Genomic DNA, 22,438 nt, shown 5'->3' with positions numbered 1-22,438 from the left:
GGGGACGGCGTGCGTGGGGCTCGGCATGCGTGGGAGTGGGCGCGACTGCTGCCCTGAGCTCCGGAGTTAACTCCCAGTGGGTCTGGGCCCTGATTCTGTCCCCTACGAGGGGGCACCTGGGCAGGTCTCTGAGCCCATGTGCCTCAGCTTCCACGCCCGTACACAGGGCTAGGACTACTTTCTGCACCTGACACAAGGACGATACGAGGCACACATTACGCGCGCGTGCACGCCGTGCCTGCGTGCGGGTCCCCGGAGGTTACCTGCTGTCTCAGGGGCGTCCGAGGGCTGGCGCTGGTGGGAGGCGCGCGTGCGGTCAGGTGCTGAGTCTCCCGAGGACAGGCTGCTCAACCTGGAAGGACACGGAGAACATGTCAGCGGGGGCACAGGGACCTGCGGCCTGGGCGCCGAGGGACCAACCCCCCCCCCACGTCACCCACTTGATCTGGTGGGAGAACAGCTGTGTCTACGCCAGGGGCAACGCCACCCAGAACCCTGGGCTGGCCGGCATGATCTCTAACGCTCAGCAAGGCGCAGGGGTGGGCGGGGGGGATGGACACACAGCCCTTCAGGAGTCAAGACAGAGACAAGAGAGGACGAGATGTGCGCGCGTCGGGTCTTAAACCAGGCTGCGACGGGGCTGACGGAGCAGACGGAGCAGCAGAGAGATGAACGCCAGAAAAGGCAGGAAAGAAGAGAGCCGCTTAGCTCGAGGCACCGGTTCGCACGGGAAGGGGACTGGCGGGCAAGCCAGCGGGGAGTCTGGACGGCGGCTGGAGCCCCCCTCAGTGCCATCTCTTCACCCCTCCAGTGTCGAGGAGCGTCACGAGCACTTGGCACCAACCCGTGGGGAACTGGCAACGTGCACTTTTCCAGAAAGTTGGGACACACGTCCCCGAGAAGTGTGCCGATCTGCAGCGGCACGGGTGACGGGGACCTGCTGTTCCGTGGCGACGTTCCACACCCCCACCCCCACCCCTGCAGTCAGCCTGCGGCCCCTTCTCAGAAACGACTGGGACCCCAGCTCCTCAGGGAGCGCAGAGCACATCAGACCACTGCCCGTTCCCTGCAGCGGGCCCCGCAGGGACGGGAAGACCTGTCGTCCCCACCGCCAGTACGAACCGCTGTCCCCACGCCTATCCTGGCCCCGTCTGGAGTGAGCGTTATGTGGACTGCCGCCACGGAAGCAGCACCTGCCGCATGAACGCTGGACAGGGCGGTGGGTGACGATGGGGACAGGCCCCAGGGTGTGTCAACATGATGACACCGGCCTGAGCCAGAGCGGGAGGGCAGCCGGGCCGCCAGGACGTGAGAGGCCAGGTCAGGTGGCGCGGCCGAGGCCAAAGGACAGGAGGGGCGGCTGTGGGTTCCGTGCTGACGCGTCCGCTCGCTCGCAGAGGCCGGGACGGCGCGGCCTCCGGGGAAGGCAGGCAAACTGGGGCGCGGGGCTGGAAACGGCACTGTTTTCGTTTGCGCCTCCTAAGCTCTGACTCACGGGAAGGTGCCATCTATCCAGGTAATAAATACAACAATCGTTCAATTTAAAAGCGGGGGGTCTTCTTCCCCCTTGCTCTGGCGCCCCTCTTACCTGGACAGGTGAGACTGCTCTTTACCGGCTGATTTTTGGATCAGAGGAAGGACGCCGAGGAGCGAGCGAGCGTGGGGCCAGGAGAGGAGGGAGAGGGAACAAAACAAGCCGGAGGAGACGCTCAGCCGGCGGGTCCAAGGGGGACCCCATGGGGCGTCGCACAGGGCCGAAGGGCAGGCGGAGTAAGACGCTGACCTACCCGCCACGTGCGGCTGGAGGCCTAGAGTTCCCTACTGTCCCCGGGCGAGGACACCAGCCAGGTGCAGACGGGTGGCCGGTGCTGTCAGCCCTGTCCCACATCCGCCGTGGCTGCCAGCACCAGCACCAACGGAAACACGCGTCCTGTGTCTGCAGGCCATCCGCGGGGCTGTGGGCCCCGTGAGGGCAGGGTGGTGGGGATGGTGGCCCGGGGCCGGACACAGCGAGGGCTCTGTCCTCGTCCAGGGACCCTGGGACTGTGCTATGCACATGTCGTCCTCCATTACCACTTTCTAAAGCACACGGAGCTGAGCCAGGGTGGCGTGTGGGGCTTCCGCGGGCCGGCTCCTGTGTGCTGACGGTGTCACCGTCTGCCTTGGCGTGTGTCCTTGCTTTCGGGCACCAAGAGGCGCCAAGCTCACCGTGCCCGTTCCCTCCGCCAGACCTGGAACCAGCCAGTTCTCCAGGGGCCCTGGTCCCTCTAAGTAGTCCGGGCTGCCAGGTGCTCACTGCGGCTGTGCTGTCATGGCGTCTAGGCCAACGGACAGGGCGGGAAACGTGGATGAGACTCACTCACGCCGAAACCTCGTCCTCCCCAAGCCCGTGGGCACCCTCCGTTCCCCATGGCTGGAACCCTGAGTCCCCAAGGCAAGACACGCACTGGGTCATCTCCGGGGGCACCGCACCAAGACGCTGGCAAGGACAGACTAAGCAAAGTTCACAGTGTCCCCAGGCTGTGTCCCATGACAGGTGAGGTCAGCACTGTCTCTGAAAGTCACTCTGAATTAATTCTCCAAGTTACCAACTTGAAATGCACTTAGGTTTCTCTTTACAGTTGCACTTTTTAGCGTTTGCTTTTCCCAGGCTTATTTGAAACGTTTTGAATTGACATAGCCGAATACCCCGAATGAAATTTTGCAAGTGTGACCCCTTCGCCTGTTCCGGTTTCCACTGCTTCTTCTGTAAAACGAACCAGTACGTGTCCTCTGTTCTCCTGTCTTCCTCACACCTTCATACCCTGCACCTTCCACTTCCTGTGTCCTCATGACTCCGCATCAGTCACGGCGTCTTCCACTTCCGGTGCCCTGCCTCCCACATGCCGTCTTCTGGCAAGTCGGGCCCAGCCCTGCTGCAGGGCGAGGCTCCAGGGGCACCTCTCACATGTCCTTGGGCAGTGCCGGGCATGAGCCAGCCCTCTGCAAACACGTGCTGGAAGCACCCTCCTGGTCCCGGCCCGGCAGGCACACGACACGCAAGGCAATGTCGGGTGACATTCCAGGCGGCAAAGGTGAAAACTGGGAACCAGCCTGCACAGGCTTTCTGCTGGTCCACAGTGGGTGTGTGTGCGTCTTAAAAAATTAGTTGTTAAAATCTGAAAAGCAGGCACTTTCACATTAAAAATACAAGTTTCTGGGTTCTCTTGAAAAGGCAAAGTTCTGGCACCACTGGGCTGAGTCTCATGTGTGGCCATGGGCTGGAGCTGGCTGGTGTCAGCCCCCTGGACGGGAGGTTCCCGGTGGCTTGTCCTCGCCCCACCCCCCACAAACACACAGATGAGGAACAGGCCTGGAACATCCTTGTTCTGATAACGACAATTAAGTTCCCACTACCCACCAGGCCCTGCACTGGGCGTTTGACGTACGTCATCTCACTGGTCACTCTGAACGCCTGGCCGGGCATCTGTTTTCTGGCGAGTGAACAGAGGTTAAGTGGAGTCAGGGCGGGCATGAACTTGGCCTGACACAAGGTCTGTACTGCCAGCAGAAAGCATGTGCCCTGTGGCCTCACGTGGATCCAACTGGTCTTTGTTAGACTTTCCTGTTCTTTTTCTTATACACACACGCGCATGCACACGGTACGCACACACGCAATATACACGTCTCACGCACATACATGCAATGCACACGACACGATATACACATACGATATACAGGCTACGCATACAGTGTACGTACACGTAGATACGTACCACGTATGACAGGCGGGCAGACAGAGTGCAGATAAAAAACACGCCGGAGGAGGCTGACGCAGTCTCTGCAAGACTCCGGAGCCCCTCCCCGACGCCAGGAGCAGCACGGAAGCAGGAGGGCGCGCCCTGCCGGCCCTGAGCTCAGACAAAGTCCACGCTCACTGAACCCTGACCGGCCACAGGGGCTGGTCTCCCTTATCTGCCAGGGTGGCGCTTTAAGCAGCCTCCTGGCACCCTAACTCTTGAAGGAGCTGGCCTCCGGGCAGACCTCCCTTACGGTCTGAGGCTGGCAGATGCAGCCTCCTGGCCTCTGCATCCCTACAGTGAAGGGGACAGGCCTGTCCTCAGACAGTCCCTGCTGACAAAAACTGGACACAGATGCTCCCTAAGAGCTTATATAATTGAAGACGTTTAGAGAAAAAAGGACACAATCAAGTAAAAGCAGTTTTGATCAGAACCACAGTGCAAAGTTAACACTCCAGACGGTGCAGAAAAGGGTTGGATTTGGGCATCGGGGAAATCTGGGTGCAAATCCCGGTCCTGCCTCTAATTCACTGTGGGCCTCGACTGCCACTCACGTCGGTCCTCTCATCTGCAAAATTAGGGGCAGACAGAGGGGACGTCTCTGGCCATGTGGCCAGGAAAGGCTCCCCTCTCAACTGGGCCACTTACTAGCTGTAGGGCAGTGTACGACTCGCTCAAGGCTCCAACCCCAGGACCCAATTCGGCAGGCCTGTGGCGTGGACTCCATTTTTACTTTAACGAGTGGTCCATATGATGCCCTATTCAGGACGGCGACTTTGAGGAGCTCTCAGAACAAGTCCCTTGGCTCCTGAGTCTGTCGTCACTTTCCCTCCGAGACCCGACGCCTGCTGAGGACGGTGTCTCGGTCGTCCTTGAAGCACCAGCCATGTCCACACGGTGCCCGGTGCGTGGTCGGCACCTACTCCAAATGTGCTTGCCGACGGAACATACACGTCCTTTCTCTCAGAGCCCACGTGAGGACCAAAGAAGTAGCGTGTGTTAAGTTCTTTGAAAGTGCTGCGGATCCTGAGAAGGAAGACACCGACTGAGGACACCTGGGGGTTACCTGGGCTCAAACTCAAAAACGAAAAGCAAAGACAGCTGGCTCTTAGCAGCCATTTCTAAACAGGGGCTCTCCTGCAAGCCGGCTCCAGGGAGAACCCTGCGCTGACCAGAGCTGTGACGGGCCACTGCAGCCAGCCTTAGGAAGGAGCTCCTGGAACAGTGTTTTGACCAACAGGACTGAGACTTTCCCTGCCAATCAGAGCTGTGCAGCTATACAGCATTTTCACTGACAATCAGAGCCGCTCCATTCTGACCAATCAGCACGGTGCTTTTTGGACCAATCAAACTGCAAGGATTTAGAGCCCAACATGAGGATGGACCACTCAGGGACCAGGGGCAGGGCTTCCTCTCGGTCAGTCAGCTGCCCGCTGATGCTCAGAGTGCACCTTCTCCTCCCCGGCAGGCGGTTTCCCAGGCGGGAGCTGGATCCCCAGCGCAGCCCCGCGCAGCAGAGCGCTGGAGGAGTGGAGCCGGGGGTGGGGGGGTGCGGGGAGTTGGGGGGGGGTCAGGGTTCACTCGGCTGCTCCCCGGCTGTGCTGCAGCTCGATGACGCTGTCTGCCCTGAATGAAGTTTCCTTCCTCACCGCACGCCAAACTGGGGAGGCTCTGTCGCCTGACTTGTCCCATAGTCCTCAGAAAAGCTCAACGCCTGGGCCGTGCCTGGGACTTGGAGGTGACATCGAGGAGCAGCGTGCGGAGGGGCCCAGAAGGATGAGTCTGCACCCCGTGCTGGCGCAAGGCCCTCAGGCACACACGGCGAGCCAAACGCTCCTGCCTCGCAACACACGGACCGTCTGAGCCATCTCACCCACACAGCCACCTCACCGTCGCCCCTGAAGCCGGTGGTTCCTACTGACCGTTATGCTTAGTCCACGTTCATCTGCTTTTGGCCACATGCACTCTGTGGAGGTGTCACCTGTGATGACAGCAGTGTCTCGGGAGAGCAGGAGGAGACCAGGAGAGATGAGTACTGGTGCCACAGCTGCCGTTCACTGGCTGTGTGACGCCAGACGATGTGATCGAAGTAACACCCAGGAAGACCCGGACGGCGGTGCGTGCGTGTGTGCGTGCGTGCGCGTGCGTGCAGGTGGCGGCGGGGAGCACACTGGCGGGGAGACCTCTGAGGCTGCTGCGGCAGCAGGAGGGAGTGGTGCACAGGGGGCAGGGCTGACAGTCTAGACATCTGGCTCCTAGACCCATCCTGCCCCTTTTCGTATACTCTTGAAAAAGGAGAAAATTATATGGAATACGCATCTGATGTGCTCCGGGCATTCATTTCATCCTCATGACAACCTGGGGAAGCAGACGTTGTTATCTTCCTTAGCAGGTGAGGAAAATGAGATTCAGAGAAGTCAAACACGTGGCCCAAAGACACACAGCAGCTGAATGTGGAGCCGCCTGGCAGCTCCCTCTCAGCACCTTGGCTCCGCCCTTCCTGCCACCAGGGGCTGGGTGGGCAGCCCCTAAGGCCGCGTGACTCTGTCCCTCACAGCTTCTCTTCCACATGCTAGGCTTCTGCACCCGCAGGGCTCAGCAGAACCAAATTCATTCGGCCGAGAAACAAGCGGCAGGCACCCCCCACGATGACCGCCAAGTCTGCACTGGTCACGTCCACGGAGGCGGCGAGTAGTTTGATTCCGGTCTCCCGGCTTTGACAAAAGCAAAGGAGCAAGCGAGAACGACGCCTAGAATTCACGAGATAAAGACCCCACACCTGTCGCAGGGAGGGTGAGAGGGGAAGGGCCTGGGCCCGTGGCACGAGGTGGCTTCCTGCCCGCATTGTGCCCACCACGTGGCATGGACACACCACGTAACACCTCCAGTCTCAGGCTGATGAAACGGGGAGACCGAGCCTTGCACTTCTCACCGGGCACTGTGATAACTAAGTTATTCGTAAACCAAAACCACTCTAAAAGCATATCTTGTTTTACCCAACGTTCTCCTTGAGCGTGTTCTCAAGTGGTGATAGCACTTGACATACAAAGTTTCGAGAAGCAAGGCATTCCCTGCTTTATACTTGGTATTGACAGAATTGTTACTTGAGTCAATTTTTGATTATTGGCACGAATAAAGAACAAATCATAAAGCAAACAACCCAGAATGGCCAATCTAAGAAGTCTTCATTTTGATTTCTAAAAGTCTGTCATGTGACTCAGAAGAGTCACTCTGTAATTTACTTTGTTAAGGTGGATTTTACATTAGTTCTCTTTAAGTTCATACTGGAGTGACAGGAAGGTACTCGGTGGCAGGAAAGTCCGTCCGTGGTGTTCAGGATGCCGAGGCTGACCATGGAGTAGGAGCGTCATGGCGCCTAAGCCGACAGCGGCGTGGACAGCCGCAGGCCTGCTCTCCTCGTGGCCCCTCGTCAGTCGGCGGCGATACCCTTTTCTCCTGCTGAGGTAACTGCAGGAGACGCACATGCAGTCACAGCACCTAAGCTTTAACCAGCTTTATGGGGTGGGTGGGGACAGACCCGAAGTGTCACAGGCCACGTATCCCTACCCTTGGTCATATCTCCCTCTAAACAATAAACCGAAAGGCAGAAACCTCGCCACCTGCTTTGTTGGCAGAGCCGCGGTCACCGGCACGGCCTGAGCACACTCAGTAAAGACTGTGACCGATCGGCGGGTCCCAACGATGAGGTGAGAGCATGTTCTCCAGAATGTTTGGAGACAAGACAGAAGGGTCGGGAGGGCGGCGCCGAGCCTCTCTGGTGTAGGTGCGGGCTCTGTGCAGGCCACGTGCTCTGACCCATATCACCTAACCTTCCCGTGCCTCGCCCTTAAAGTACGGACAATAACAGCACCTGTTTCATGGGGTTAAGACCGAATGACTGGAAACATGTAAAAATAAAATGCCTTAGGTCAGGGCCTGGTGCTCAGATGTCAGTATTTTTGGCCAATCTAATCTACTTTACTTAATGTTCACAACAACCCAAGTCAACGCCATTAACGTAACTGTACAAAGTGGCCACAGCGAGGTGAGCACCTCGCCGGGTTGCGTCCAGCTCAGGAGATGGAGCTGCAGCTTGAACCCCAGCAGGGCATCCCCAGGGCCCTGTCTCTGCCCCAGGGCCCTCGCCATCCCTTTTACTTCATCCCAGACCCGTCCTAATGTCCATCAGGGCTCTGAAACCTCAGGTCAGACACGCGAGCTGGCTGCTGGCTCCTCATGTGAATGCAGGTTCTGCTAACGCTCATCAGTGCCGGCGGGTGGTGTGTGGGGCAGCACCTTGTCCGACCCCCAGAACAACTGTACAGTACGCGTGTGACTGACGACGATGCTGCAGTCTGCGGAGGGGAAGGCCCTGCCTGGGGTCCCGGGCTAGTGGGGGACGAGCCAGGACTAGACTCAGACTTCCCACCCAGAGCCCAACGGCCAGACTTCGACAAGCCAGCGGGATGTCTCCTGGCACAAGCATAAAACACGACGCAGACTGCGGCATCTGCCCGCCAGCCAAACGCTCAGGGCTTGGAGTCAGGCCCTGGCAGCAACCCCGACACTGGCTCTGCGACCTCAGGCAAGGCAGGCGGCTCTGCCCCACCGGCTTCCGCAGCTGTAGTGAGGTCAGCGACGGCCCCACGGGACTGCTGGGAAGCGAAACAGTGCCACTCACTGAAGCACTGAGCACCGGGCACAGGGCGATGCTCAGAATGCGGACCCGCTGTTTTATTATCACTTGTTTTACTAACTTGCTCCCGCGTGTTAGGCTAGTGTTTCCCCACCTGTCATTCAAGAGGATCCCGATAAAAAGACAGACATTCAAATCGAATGGCAGATTCGCAGTCACTGAGGTCCAAGGACAGTAAGCCCCCTGCTCAAGGTTGGGGCGGAGCCTGCCGCCTGACCCCGCCTCTCCGCGCTCTCCCACCCAGCCCCCAGGACGGTGGGACCTGACTGCCTCTTTAAAGCTTCAGGGACCTGCCCCCTCCCTCCCCAACCAAAAGCGGGGGAGGGGGGCTGGGCGAGCTGTTTCAAGCGGAAAATCCAGCCCCATGGCGAATCTCTGCTGTCCCAGCACATTTCCAGGACTGCTGGCTCCCAGAAACCGCAGTTGTCCGCGATCCAGCGGCAGGGGAGGGGGGGGGAGGGTTGGGCCAGGCCAGGGCTCTGCGGTTCCCCGCACCCCTCCAGGGATGTCTTCCCCGCCAAACCGGCCACCGCACAGCAGAGGGGACTCTGCACCCTTCCTGTCCTCCCACCCCACTCCCAGGGCCCCGAGGGCGGGCTGAGGGACGAGCACCAGCCTGAACGCAGGAGACAGATCCTGAGGCCTGTTCCATCCCTCCCTTCCTCCTTCCCTACTTCCCACAGAGGGAGGGAGGCCTGGGGTGAGACCTCCAAATGTGAACTGGGAGCCTGCGGAACAGGAAGCAGTGACCAAGCAGTGACCGCGGTCTCTGCAGACCGGGTGATCGAGGAGTCCAGGGTTCTAACCCCTACCTCCAAGCTCCCTGAAGGCTCCCTGGGACCGGCCCTCCGCCGCTCCCCTTGATCCAAGAGAAGGGAAGGACACCCGGCACTCTCCAAACTGGGGGTGGGGAGGTGGGGGACGGCGTGCCCCTCACTTCATGGCCCTGCACAGGCCTTGGCACGTGCTCCCCCTGCCTCCTGGGTGCTGCCCATTGCTTGGGGGGAGGGGATTTGCTCAGCGGCGCCTATGACCAGCCTGGACATACCACTACAGAACAGAATGCTGTCCCTTACTGCTGCCAGGGGTCTCAGGGCTGTCCCCACCCCACCCCACAATGCCCCTGGAATTGCCTCTAGGGGCTGCACAAGGGTGAGGATGGGGCACCCCGCTAGGGAGCGGCCGGTAGCACCCGAAGGGCTTCTGGACAGTCAGAGCCCAGCGGCCAGAGAGAAGGGCAGTCAGGGCCACCTCCGAGGCCACTGCAGAGCCCCCAAGTTGCGGCTGACAGGGCAGACCCAGGAGCCCAAAGCGGCCTGGCACCGCCCCGCCCACCCCCAGCACTGCCTCAGGCCTCCCTGGTACCCTGTTACTGGTAGCTTCTTACCACAAAACCAGCAGAACACGCACAGACCACCACTCACGTCATTTACTCTACGTCACATCTGACAGACCCGCAGTGACCAAGGCTGGGGAAGAGCTGACCTGGCGGCCAGCACACCTCCCGGGAGCTTCTGCGGGGCCTGGCGTGGGCGTGTGGTCGGCCCCCCCCATTCCTGCACATCTCCGGATCCCCAACGACACATGGAAAGGAAGCGTCTCCTACTTCTGAAACGCTCTGCCTCCCCTGCCACCAGTGGACAGCATGGTGTCCTGCACGGTGTCCTGCACGGGCACCGCACCCACAGGGTCTCTGGGAAGCGCTGTTCGACCCACTCATTTGGCAAACCAGCTGACGAATGGCCACTGGCACAAGCCGCAGGCCCAAGGGTCAGACAGCCGAAGAGAAACCAGAGCGAATCGACGTGGAGCCACTTGACCCCGCAGCTAAGAGCAGAGGCTCAGAGTGACCAGGCCGGGCTCCGACCCCTGGGCTGTGGACCGGTACTGGTCCACGGTCCATCAGGAACTGGGCTGCACGGCAGGTGAGCGGAGGACGAGTGGGCGGAGCTTCCTCTGTATCTGCAGCCGCTCCCCAGCGCCGGCATCACCACCTCGGCCCCACCTCGGATCAGCAGGCGTTAGATGCTCATAGGAGCACGGTCCCTGTGCCAAAAAGGTGGTCTAGACGGGGTGGGCTGGTCTAGGTTCCTTCCAACCCTGGGCTGATTCTGCTCTGAAGGCAGAGGACAGGGCGGGCGGAGCACAGTGACCACAGGATGGGGATGGCAGAGGCTGGCTTCTCTGTCTCTTCCCAGGGCTTAAGAAAGGAAGGGGTGCTGAGGGCCACAGGGGACCCCTCTGACGCCGTCTGCCGTCGGCATGGAAGGCTGCTCTGGGATGGGACTGGTGGCACCGGGGTTAGTGGGGGATCAGGTCAGGAGGGCACTGACTGATGAAAGCCCCTGCCAGTGACCTGCAGTCACCCGTCCCCGTTTGCACCGAAGCTTAATGACCTGATGGCATGTGATGCTGGCCCCGGCACCCAGCGCTGCGAGTGTGCCCGGGACCCGAGCCAGAGGACCAGGGGCCCAGGCCAGGTGCCCCAAGACTGCGGCCCTCGAAACCCCAACTCGCTCGTGTCTGAACTCGCTGGGAGGGGCCCTGCGTGTGCAGCTGGGGGAGCCGGCGGATGTGCCGGGGCGGGCTTGGTCACGGGCACAGAGCGTGCGCCCGGGAGGTGGCTCTGCTCTCCACACGCGACGTGGCATGGGGGGAGCAGCAGCGGAGGGAAGAGAGGGAGCCACCCAGGGTGCTGGGCAGGTCGCCGGGCCATTACAGAAGGGGGGCAATGCTGGCAAAGGGGACAACAAGGAAGAAAGACGGGAGAAGGGAGAGGGAAACGAGGGCGAGAGAGGGTCTCCCCAGGGGAGGGCCCTGCGGCGGCCGGACCCCCGCGGGGTGGTTAAGGGACGTCCCGTTCTGGTCCTTGAGCTGAGGGGGATGGACGGGCTGCGACTCGCCAGCTGGGCGGTGGCAGGAGAAGTCTGCGTGGAGAGAGGAGCTGCGTTTCTGCACACGCACTAAATGCGGCAGGGACGGGCTCCGGGACCGACCCACGGGCTCTGCTGCCGGCAGCAGCGGCCCAGCGCCCAGCGCCCAGCGCCCAGCGCCCAGCGCCGCTGCTCCCGCCTCAGGCGCGCGAGACCGGAGGCCAGAAGCAAAGGCTGCCACCGAAGCACGACGGCTGCTGAGCAGAGAGCAGAAGGGTACGGAGGCAGCCCCTCCAGACTCGGTGACAGTCGAGGGGACGGGCAGTCGGGGTGGGGGGCACGAGCATGCGGGACAGAGGCCTGTGCGCCTTTTCCTGCCAGGCGTCTGTCTGAGTCAGCTGCAGTCACCCAGGGCCGGGGGCCTGCAGACGGCCATCCTCTCCTGCCCGGACGGTCCCACCTCCAAGTCCCCGTGGCGCTCTGTGCCAACGCTGCTCTGGCACCCGCTGCGCCCACCTGTGAAGCCGTGGTCACTCGTCAGTGCAAGTCCCTTCCACCAATCACTAGTGTCTGACATACGAGACATGCCGAACGTCTAATGGATAAAGGAGCGGGCACGAGGGTTTAAGAATCTCCTTGCTCTTTATTTTGAAAGAATTCCTAGTAAGGGAGACTCCAACATCTGCTCCGCAGGTCTAGCAGGCCTAGACAGAAGTTCTAAAATCCTGGTTTCCTCCAAAATTCAAAAAACATACGGATTGGAAATGAAGAGGTAAAAGTATCACTATTTGTCACACAAGCTGATTCTGAATTCTTACAGAATTAACAAAAACACTACAAGACTGCAGGATACAAGGTCAGTGTTCAAAACCAAGTATATTTATGCGTACCGACAAAAAAACTGAAAATTGACATTTAAAGCTACCATTTAAAACACGAAATTTTAGGGATAAATTTAACAAAAGATAAGGGAATCCCATAGACTAAAACCTATAAAAAACACTGCCGAGAGAAACTGAAGATCTAAATGACTGGCACCCTAACATTCAGTCACGAGGCCCATGAACATGGCATGGGCTGCATAGCTGAATGTTAGGGTCCAGCCCCCTCCACACCGATCGATGGCACAGGCACAGCCTAGACCACAATCCCAGAAGCCAGTTTTGTAGACATGAAAGAACTGATCTTAAAACCTCTATGGAAACGAAAAAGACCTAAAATAACCAAAAACAGGTTTGAAAACAAGGTAATGACTCTGAAAAACCTGTATGATCTGATTTCAAGACTGACTGTAAAGTTGTCATGACTGAGCCAGTGTGTTACGGGCACAGGACCGTGCAGCTGGACGAAGCGCAGACACACACGCGTGGTCAGCCGCCAGCAAAGGTGTCGACACACTCGGCGAGGGAACGGCAACCTCTCAGCAAACGGTGTGAGGACTGGACACCACACGTCTAAATAAGTAACCTCAAACTTCATCTCACAGCCTACCCAAAAAACCGCCGAAAATCACACACCTGCATGGACGAGCCGGAGCGATAAAAACTCTAGGAGAAAATCTTACTGCCTCTGAATTTGGCAAAGATTTATCTATTAAACATAAAGAGTACAAGCTATAAAAGAAAAAACATCAAAGATTTCGTCAACATTTAGAACTTTTACTCTTTAAAAACCACGATTTTACTGTGTGCAAATTTAAAACAAGTTTTAAACGACATTGTTACGAAAACAAAAAAGCAAGTCAGACGGGGAGAAAACAGTTGCAGACACCTAATGACAAAGGAGCTGTGTGTGGAACACGCAAGGCCGCCTCACGATTCACTGACCGAGCCAACAGCGGGCGGCTATGCCCCATCCAAAGACGCGCCGACGACCCGCACACACACTTCATCAAAGCGAACACGCGCATGGCAGAGGGCGCCGTCGGTCCTCGGGGACGTGCAGATTAACACCATAAGCTGCTGCTGCGCACACGACGACACGGCTAAAATCGAAAAGCCTGACCGCGCCAAGTGCCACAGGACACGGAGCGGCCGGAACGCTCGGGATCGCCGCTGCCGGAGTGGAAAGCTGAAGCGCGCTGGACAACGGCCTGGCGCGCTCGCGACGTTAAAGCACAGCCACCGCGTGGCCCGCTGTCCCCCCCGTTTGCACAGAACGCAGAACACAGGTCCACCGACACGAGGACTCGTCCGCGCATGATGCAGCAGCTTCACCCGCAGAGCTCGAATGTCCACCCGCGGGAGAAGGGAGTCACGAGTCACCCACGGAACGGAAGGCCGCTCGGCGACAGAAAGGAACACACGGCTGACACACGCCAACAACACGACTGGCCTCAAATAACTGTTGAGTGAAGGAAGCCAGAGAGAAGAGGACACAGCGCAGGGCTCCATTCACGGAGAACCGTGGAAGACGTGGCCCCGCCCACAGCGGTGGGAGGCGGATGCCCGGCTGGGCCCTGGGCTGGGGGAGAAGGGGACGCAGGGCACAGGGAAGCTTCTGGGGCTGGGAGATATGTCCCTCATCCTGGCGGCGGTGACGGCGCCAGAGACGCACGCACGTGAAACGCATCAAGCTGTACGCTTTAGATGCGTGCACTGACCGTGCGGCAAACACACCTGCACGCGGCTGCTGACAGGAAAAACAGCGTGACGTCTGGGAAAGCGGCGTTCGGGCCCGCACTGAGCTAACCGCTCCCCCTCTCAGTTACAGAGGTGCAGGCACAGACTCTTCTCACTGGCAACACAAGCCTGCCCAGGACACTGTTTCTCGCCCGGGTCACGGTGCTGCTGGATCGTAATACGAGGCGATGGATTTAAAACGGGAGAATCACAAGATTTACAGACACTCTCCCATCCCTATCTGTTTGTACATACGAACGACGAGTCAATCAAGTGATGCGCAGGCGAGCCCTAAATGCCCACACGCAGCACGAATCATCAGCGACACCAGAAAGTCCAAAAAGCATTTCCTTGTGCTTTTGTCATACGTGCTTTTGTTTTGCAGAAGGCATGTTCTCAGGCTTTCACTAACGTTCGCATGAACTGCCGTTTTTCCCGTTTTACACCAGAGCAAGAGCTAAGGGAGTCACGTGCCAGAGACATCGCGATGCTGACCTCAGTAAGGCAGCCGAGTTACAGGCGGACACGGGGAATTCGAAGCTTTCGCGCATACCCACCATGGCACACGCTTACAGGTGAGTGCCTCCCGGGCACCCCCAACGCGTGATGTGTGTGAGCCCACTCACGCACACGTCAGCAGCTCCGATGCTCAGCGATTACTCCCTGATGGACAGGTGCTCTGCCGGAAGGAGGGGGACAGGTGTGATGGGTACACGTTTCAGGTGGAGGACTGTTTGAGCGAAGGACACTGGGATTTGGGCCCGATGAATGCTGGGCCAGCAGAACGCACTGTCCGCCCTGCTTCCGGGCACAGAGAGGCACCTCCCGAATCTACCGCCTTTATTAAGTCTTTACTAGGGTCCAGCAAACACTGAGCACTAAACAAGAAAAAGTCATGTGTATCCTTGACCCATAATACTGAGTCAAAAGAGACGATGACGTGGACACATTTAAAATCAAATAACAACTGAGAATGTAAATTTCATTACATCCGAAACACATTTGTTACTCAGTTCCGCTCCCGTGACCACGTGCGGGGAGCACACGCCAATGAGGCAGAGAGAAGCGGAGGGAAGGCCACACCAGGTCCAAGTGTCGCATGGCTACTCCAGCTCCGGCACTGTGCTGTCGCGGCCTGCGGTCCTCGTGAGGACTTGTCCCACACGGCTGCCACGAAGACTCAGGCCTCGCCGGGGCACAGGAGGACGGCGACAGCACCGGGCCAAGGCCCGGCCGGCACACGTTTTTGTAAACCCCGACTCCATTCCCTATGTCACCGAGGAGTCCCTGAGGTTGTTTCCGTCGACGAGGCGGTTGTCCGGCTCTCAGCGACACGGCCGGGATGCCCGCAGTCAGGCAACGGCCCAGACCACTGCGAGGCCACGCCCGCTGCCGAGACGCAAAGGCGCCCCGGGGCAGGCACTTGGCCTGGTCCTCCCCTCCCCACGAAGGGGTCCCCCCGACGTTAAACACCGGCTTCTCCCGTTTCCTGCCTTTTCCAGCTCCCAGAGGTGGCCGCGTGCCGTGGCCCGTCCTCCTGACTGCCTCCCGCCGCCCTCTGCGCCTCGTCCCTCGTCCCCAGTCTCTCCTCGGCCTCACCCTCAAGTGCAGTGCCCCTCAGGGTTGTGCCCCAGGCCCTCCCCTCACTCCCCGCCCGTCCCTGGGCAGTTTCAGGCCCCAGCACCGTCTGGACGGTGGTGCCCAGCTGCACACCTCCCCTCGCACCGCCCACAGGCGCTTCAAGCTCGGCACGTCCGAGGGCACGATGACGAGCCTCCCTCAGCCAGGCGCCTCCTCCAGACCCCCGCCTAGGGGCCCAGGCCAAGAATAAGGTGTCGGCCTGTAGTGCGCGTCAAGCGCCCCACCCCGCCCCCCACGACCAGCCAGTCTCCAAGCCTTCCCTCTTGCCACCTACGGTGTCACCTCCCCAGCAGAGGCCCCCCTCGGCTCCTGCCCAGGTGACTGCAGTGGTTCATCCTCCTTCTTGCTCGTCCCCACTGCAGCCAGGGCGGAAGCCTGTCTGATCTCGTCACCCCCAGTTACTGACCCTCCACTGCCCTTGGGCCCCAGCTCCCACCGTCCCCGCAGCCTCGCCCGCCGACCGCCCAAGACCTCACCCGGCTCAGAGCTGCGTGTGGGCCACACCACGCCTTCTGGCCTTCGGTCTGGACGTGCTGCCCTCTGCCTGCGCTGGCCTCTCTCAAGCCTTGCTCTCATTTCTAGGCCTCAATGGCAAGGTCCCCTCCTCCAGAAACCTCCTGTCTCTCCCATGTGTCCGCTGACCACACAGAAGAGAGCTGGGTGCAGCCGTCCAGCCTCTGCCTGCCGTCTCCCCCACAAAGCCAGGTATCCGAGGGCAGGCACTCCACACACTCGGTGGAGACCAGGGACGACCCGTGACAGGGACCAGCCTCCGTATGTGACCCCATTCCTGGGGAGACACAGCCATCCTGGGGCTGAGGACCAGAGGGTCTGTACCCGGCCCCCAAGCGGGTCGCATGGACGTGACTGTGCACTGTGTCTCCCGCAGCCGGTCCCTCGCCTGGAAGCTTGAGGGCCGAGCTCCGTGGAGTGAACGGGGCCGTGGGGCGGGCCAGGTCGCCTCAGCCCAGAGACCGGGCCAACAACGGGAAGTCCCCTAGCTCTTGAGAGCAGCAGGCAGCAGCCCGACAGGCCAGTCTGTCCCCGTGGGAGATACCAGGGGCCCAGAGCCCGGCCCCTGGGAGGGCCACCTCGGTCTCAGGTCCCAGCAGCCTCTCGTGAGCTCTCCCTGGCGAGGCCCAGTGGGTACTGGAGCGCCAAGCACGGGCTGCAGTCAAGCTGGGAACAGCAGGCTGGGGTGTGCTCACACAGGTGGCCCTGGGCTGGCACCGGGAGACACCCCAAGATGGACGGATGGTGCTTTTGCCCCTGACTGACGAGGCAAGACACGACGACCAAGCCAAACACGCGAGAACGGGGGCACCGTCCCCCATCTGCGAGGGCCCACCACGTGCTGGACACCGACTCGGACGTTTACAAAAATTACTTTACACACGCAAATGAAAAGGCTGAACCGCTTCACATGTGTGCCAAAGCGACGCTGACTAACCAACGCGGAGTCTGATGGTGTTACCCAGAAAAGGCTGCCTTGGAGATGAGACGAACAGAGTTGGGGGTGGAGGTGTGAAGTGATGTGGGCGCAGGAAGCGGCGTGCCAGGTGCAGAGATGCGGCCCAGCAGGCGGCGAGACCCAGTGGGTCTCCAGCAGAGGACCCGAGGCGGGTCCACACCCGTGCTCGCGTGGCAGGCCCCAGAGCCATGCTGCCAGGCCCTGGTCCAGGGCCGGCGGAGGCCTGAGCCCCAAACGTGGGGCTGCCAGGGCCTGTGTTCAGGCCGCCCGCATGGCTCAACACGCATGCCGCGTGTCCAGCTGCACCGGCCACCCTGACCACACAGCGGGCCGGCGGCGAGCGGGACCACACCGAGGACCCGCTCAGCCCTGCCCGGCTGTCCCGGGGCCGCCCCCGCGTGCCCGCCACGCCAGGCAACGCCACCTTCCGCTCCGCTTCACCACCGCCCTGAGCCCTGGTCTCAGCACAGCCAGATGAGGACTGCGGAAAACAGCAGCGACTGACAGGACGGGCTCGCACCCCAGGGGCCGGCCAGCCCCTCGCTCGCCGAGTGACCCCGACGCCACCTTCTTCCCTCACCTCCCTAAGCGGCCTTCGCGGGGGGCCCGGCCTGACTTCCACGAAGTCGTGGGGCTGTTTTCTTTTGCACCAGAATCTGCCACGTTGTCAGTCCCGCTCGCCCTCGGGGGGCGGAGGTGGGGAGCCTGGATGCCACGGCAGGTCCCTGCGGGGCTTCTCCCGACACGGTGACCGGGACAGGAAGACCGCACGCGCGTGGAGAAACGGGCTTCCAGACCACGTGAGTCTCAGAAATACGCTGTAAACACAGCAAACCAATAAACTTTTTTTACAGGCATGCGCTCCGGAGACGGGCAGCAGATGCGGTCACCCCCGACCGGCACTTCCCCTCGGGCCTGGGGGGCCGCGAGCTTCCACACGCCTGTCCTTGGGCTGCTCTGGGGGCTGCTCCGTGCTCTCCAGGCTTTTTCACGTCTGGTGGGCTCTTGCTGTCACCTAACTGTCTGTGCTTTTGTCTGCTCTCAGCGGGAACACAGGGACTCTGCACTTCCTCAATAAAAACACGGAATAACTCACTGATCACAGGGCGCTCTTCCAGAATTGTCCCTGAGCACGGAAGTTGGGCACAGCCCACTCCTGCTTGTGGTGGTGACTAGTCACCCAATGTTTCACCTGCAAATCCCCTGCCACCCCCATCCCACCCCGACAGGACGCAGCACTCCCGGGACTCACTACTGTACCCCTGGACCCCATCACTGTCCTGGGAGGTCAGCCTATGAACCAGCAGAAACTCAGCTGAATGTCTGGGGGTTTCTCAGTCCTCGAGCTGGCGAGACCCTGAAGCCCCTGAAGCCCCGAGGCGCCCGGGAGCCCCCGGCTACGCCACTGGCACCACCTCTGGAGACAAGCCCTCCCCTCGGCCTGAGGCTCCTCCCCGGGACAGGCCCGCCAGCCAGTCCCCTCCCTCCTCCGCACACCTGGGGAGATTTTGCCTCTTTCAGAAAAAATGGCTACTGACTGGGCAAGGTCCCCCCCACCTCAGATCCCTGATGAGGAGCAGTGGTCCCTAGGTCTGGGTGTGGGACAAGGGCGGAGACACAGACTCGGCCTCTCCTGCTGCCTGGGGAAGCCACCGACAAGCAGCTGCCCCGTCTACACTGTCTGGCATGGTCCCTCGCCCTGGCCGCTGGAAAGGGCACCTTCTTCCCAGCCTCATGCACCTGGGCAGAAGCCTGTTTGCTCTGGTCCATCCTGCGAAACATGGGACGACCTTTGCGTCACTCTGAACCTGTCCTGGGCCAGCTCAGAAAGCAGCGCGTGAAGCTAAGTCAGCTCCACGAGTTCACCATCTAGGATTTACACGTGGCTTTGCAGTTTAGAAAGCAATCTGAAATGTATTATCTTATTTGATTTGTTCCATTCGAGAGCCACAGGATAATCCTCAAACGACGCGCTGTGTCCGTAAGGGTGTGTGTGAACTGGACAGCAACTCAGACACGTGAGCTGTTGCTTCACACGTGAGGAAACCAGGAGGCACGCGACTTGCCCAAGGTCGTGCAGCTGCAGGGCGTGCCAGGGCCCAGACCTCAGGCTCTGGGCATAAATCCAGCACTTCTGTCTGTTTGGCCCTCACAGGGGCTGACTAACTGCACAGAGAAGAGCTGCTTCATGGAGGCAAATTCTCACCCATCTGGCCATCTCGAAACATTTGCCATGGAGAACTAGACAAATGGATACAGATGACTCAGCAAAACTCACTGCCATGCCAGTAAAATAATGCAGTATCATTACCTCTGTCTGCAGTACCAAACCCATTTTTAGAAACTTTGAGAGGAATATGTAATAACGGGCAACAGGCTGTCAGGGGACAGAAACCGAAAGGGACACAAATGGCTGGCTGTCCCTTAGCCCACCCCTCAGCAACGACCAAGTGACACTGAAGGGTGAAGATGAGTCGCAAATACTTCATATGTCTTTGGACCTGGGAATCATCCCCCACAAGGTTAAAGACTCTGCCAAATAAACACCCCAAAGCCTCATTTGCGTGGAGCCAAGACCCCCCAGACCCTGCTAGGCTCGCCGTCCACGTGTCGCTCGCCTTCCAGGTCCCACGGCACCTACGTCTGAAACGCACACACACGCGCCCGACAGTCCGAACGGGAGAATTCGCACTTGCTGACACGTCCATTCGTGCCAGTGGCCATCTGTCAAATACCTACTGAGCGCTGACCCCAGGCCAGGCGCTGAGCTGGGACACCCTGAGCAGAGTCCAGTGGTCGTCAGGGATTTACGCGCTCCCAGGTCCCCAAACTGGTCGGTGGTCCTGTGAGCGAAGACCGCATACTCCAGCTTTCTGGAGCTCTGTGACAGCACCTTCCACGCGACTCTGCACAGCAAGCTGAGAAACTAGAGAGGACCCCGAGTCCACGAGCCCCTGGGCCGGTGTACGCCTGCAAATTACTTCAAATCCCGAGGGTCTTGAACCTGAGATGTCACAAGGCCCGACGGAGCGGGCTAAGGCCCCGTGCAACGGGGACACCGGCAAGGAGGCCGAGCCCAGCGCTGATCCTCAGCAGGGACAGAATTGGGATACGCGTGGGGCTGAGGGGTGCTCTCACCCTGCTAGGCTGCAGCACCCACTACAAGTGTGAGCCTCAAGACCGTCAGGAAGTGCCAGGGGTGCTGGAGACCACCGCACCCCGCCACCAGGAGACAGAGCAGCGCCCACACCACAGGACCGGCACCCACACCTGTGAGACAGGGCTGCTGCAGAGCCAGCGTCGACTCCGGGAGGCCCGGCCTGGTCCAGCCTCTGCTGCCAGCCAGCAAACGCACCAATTCCCCAACTCCAGGACGGTGACAAGGGAAGGGTGGCGGGTCCCACACGGACCCCTGCCTTGACAGGCCTCCGTTCCCCCCAGGAGAGCAAACCGCGGAGAAGCCAGCACAAAGGGGCGGATGGAGGTCCCCGGCCGCGAGCACCCTTCTGTCCGCCACTGCCCAGCCGGACCTGTCTGGGGGTCTGGGGGCTGCTGACTGGCCTAGATGGGACTGAGGCCACACGGAAGTTACTGTGTTGGGGAGAGATCACACGCACCTTAGGCCACGTTCCATAGCCAAAGGGTGTTATCGTGAGCGCGGTTATCACAGGTTACCTGGGCGCCAAGACAGCAATTACTCTTGCTGGCAGGCGCCCGGCCTCTCCAGGAACCACTGCAGGCCCAGGCCTTCCCTCTGCCTGTTCAGTCCTCCATTCGGTTAGGACCTGCGTGCAGCACCCAAACAACAGCTCTCCCTCAAGGTTCTCAAGGGACAAGGCAGCCGCCTTACAAGGCTGTGAGCTGTGGTGTCTCGAGGTGGGGAGGCTAGGGGCGCCCGCGCTCAGCTTATCTGTCCAGCAGGCCTAAGGGCCAGAACCGCTCCTTCTGGCTCCAGGCCGTGGAGGCCCACTCTGCAGTCAAGCTTACTAGAAACGCCCCGCAAGCGTAAACCTCGGGCATGAGCCGGGTGGCAGGTCTCACGTCCAACCCTAACCTTGGAGGGGAAAAAATCCTAAGGCGACCTTTGATTTGGGGGCCATTAGTAGCCAGTGGTAAAAATCCAGCCCTGTGGGGGTGCAAAGGGCGTTCCTGTTCCATCATTCAGGCAAGGACATCTTCTCATTCTGGAAAGGGGATCCACCCCATCACCAAACCCCACCACCCACCATCTACGACGACCAGCCAGGGGAGGCCCATGCCCCTGCCAGGGCCCTTTCCCCGGCAGCTCCAACACCTAAACCCGCCACCCAGGCGGGCAAGTCAGGGATTAAAACCCAGCCTGCAGCCTGGCAGAAGTCGAAGTCGGCCCAAGACATCTCCCCACTTTCCCTATTCCCGGCTTCACTGTCTAATTATGTTAAAACAAACAAACAAACAAAATATCGAATGAGGAGACATTCTGAACATGGACGACGCAGGGAAGACAGACCCACGTGCCCAGAGCGTCCCGGAGACCAGGGCACACTCCCGCCAGGGGACTCCCGCAGCCCACCCGGCCCCTCCTCCTGCTACCTTCTATCAAATGCAGCACCTTAAGTACTGAAAATCCAGTTTATTAGCAAACCTACCTGTCTATACGCTGGGGTAATCTTACACTCATGGCTTCCCCGGGGCCTCTGTGGCTTGAGTCCTGTAGTTTTGACGTCTTGATCAGGGTCGAATCCTTGCTGTTTTTAAGAGCAGTGAGAGGAAGGCCTCCCAACTTGAAGGCTGAATCCTTTTTCCCTCCAGCTCTCAGGACCCTGGTCACCGAAGCTCATTCTCCTTCTACCAGTTAACTTGCTCTCCTTTCTGAGTCCCCTCTTCTCCCCCACAAAAAAAAAAGAAAGAAAGAAAAGAAAAAACTAAAGAAAAAGAGGAAAAACTATGACCTTAGAAACCAAAAACCCAACCACAAATTTCTTCAAGGTTAGCGTTATGGGCTAAAAAATGAATCACAGAAAGAATGTGCCTTCAAAATATCAGTCTTACTGCAAAATACAGATAAAAAGCATCCTTTTAATCCAGTTTTCCCAGAAGGTCATGTCCTCTCTTGGTAGAGAGCTCTGTCTAAAGTGGGGGGGGCAATTTCAACTCCAACCAACGCTTAAAAACGACAACAGATATAGTTCAGAAAAAAAGAAGTAAAAAAGGATGAATAAATCCGAATTGGCACCTGGAAAAAATCTTCCAGCCGCTTTGCACAGTAAAAACAATAAATTAAACCATACAACGGTATGTACACAACGGCGTTCCTTCCGAGTCCAGCGCAAGCCTGGGAAACCGAGATTATGAATTTCCTTCAAAAAACCTTTTTA

General features: G+C 59.4%; 1 protein-coding gene across 1 annotated transcript in view; it reads right to left on the bottom strand.

Annotated features, from left to right (window-relative positions):
* ARHGEF11 (Rho guanine nucleotide exchange factor 11) overlaps positions 1-22,136 on the bottom strand; it is a 56,868-nt gene extending 34,732 nt beyond the window's left edge. The window contains 2 exon segments of the mRNA XM_039867282.1: positions 179-352; positions 21,710-22,136. Of these exon segments, the coding sequence (XP_039723216.1) occupies positions 179-352; positions 21,710-21,741 (206 nt within the window). The 5' untranslated portion in view covers positions 21,742-22,136.
* Between the last annotated feature and the right edge of the window lie 302 nt (positions 22,137-22,438).

Source organism: Pteropus medius, unplaced genomic scaffold (assembly GCF_902729225.1).
Source record: "Pteropus medius unplaced genomic scaffold, Ma_sr-lr_union100, whole genome shotgun sequence".
NCBI lineage: Eukaryota > Metazoa > Chordata > Mammalia > Chiroptera > Pteropodidae > Pteropus > Pteropus medius.
This window is presented reverse-complemented; position numbering and strand designations above follow the sequence as displayed.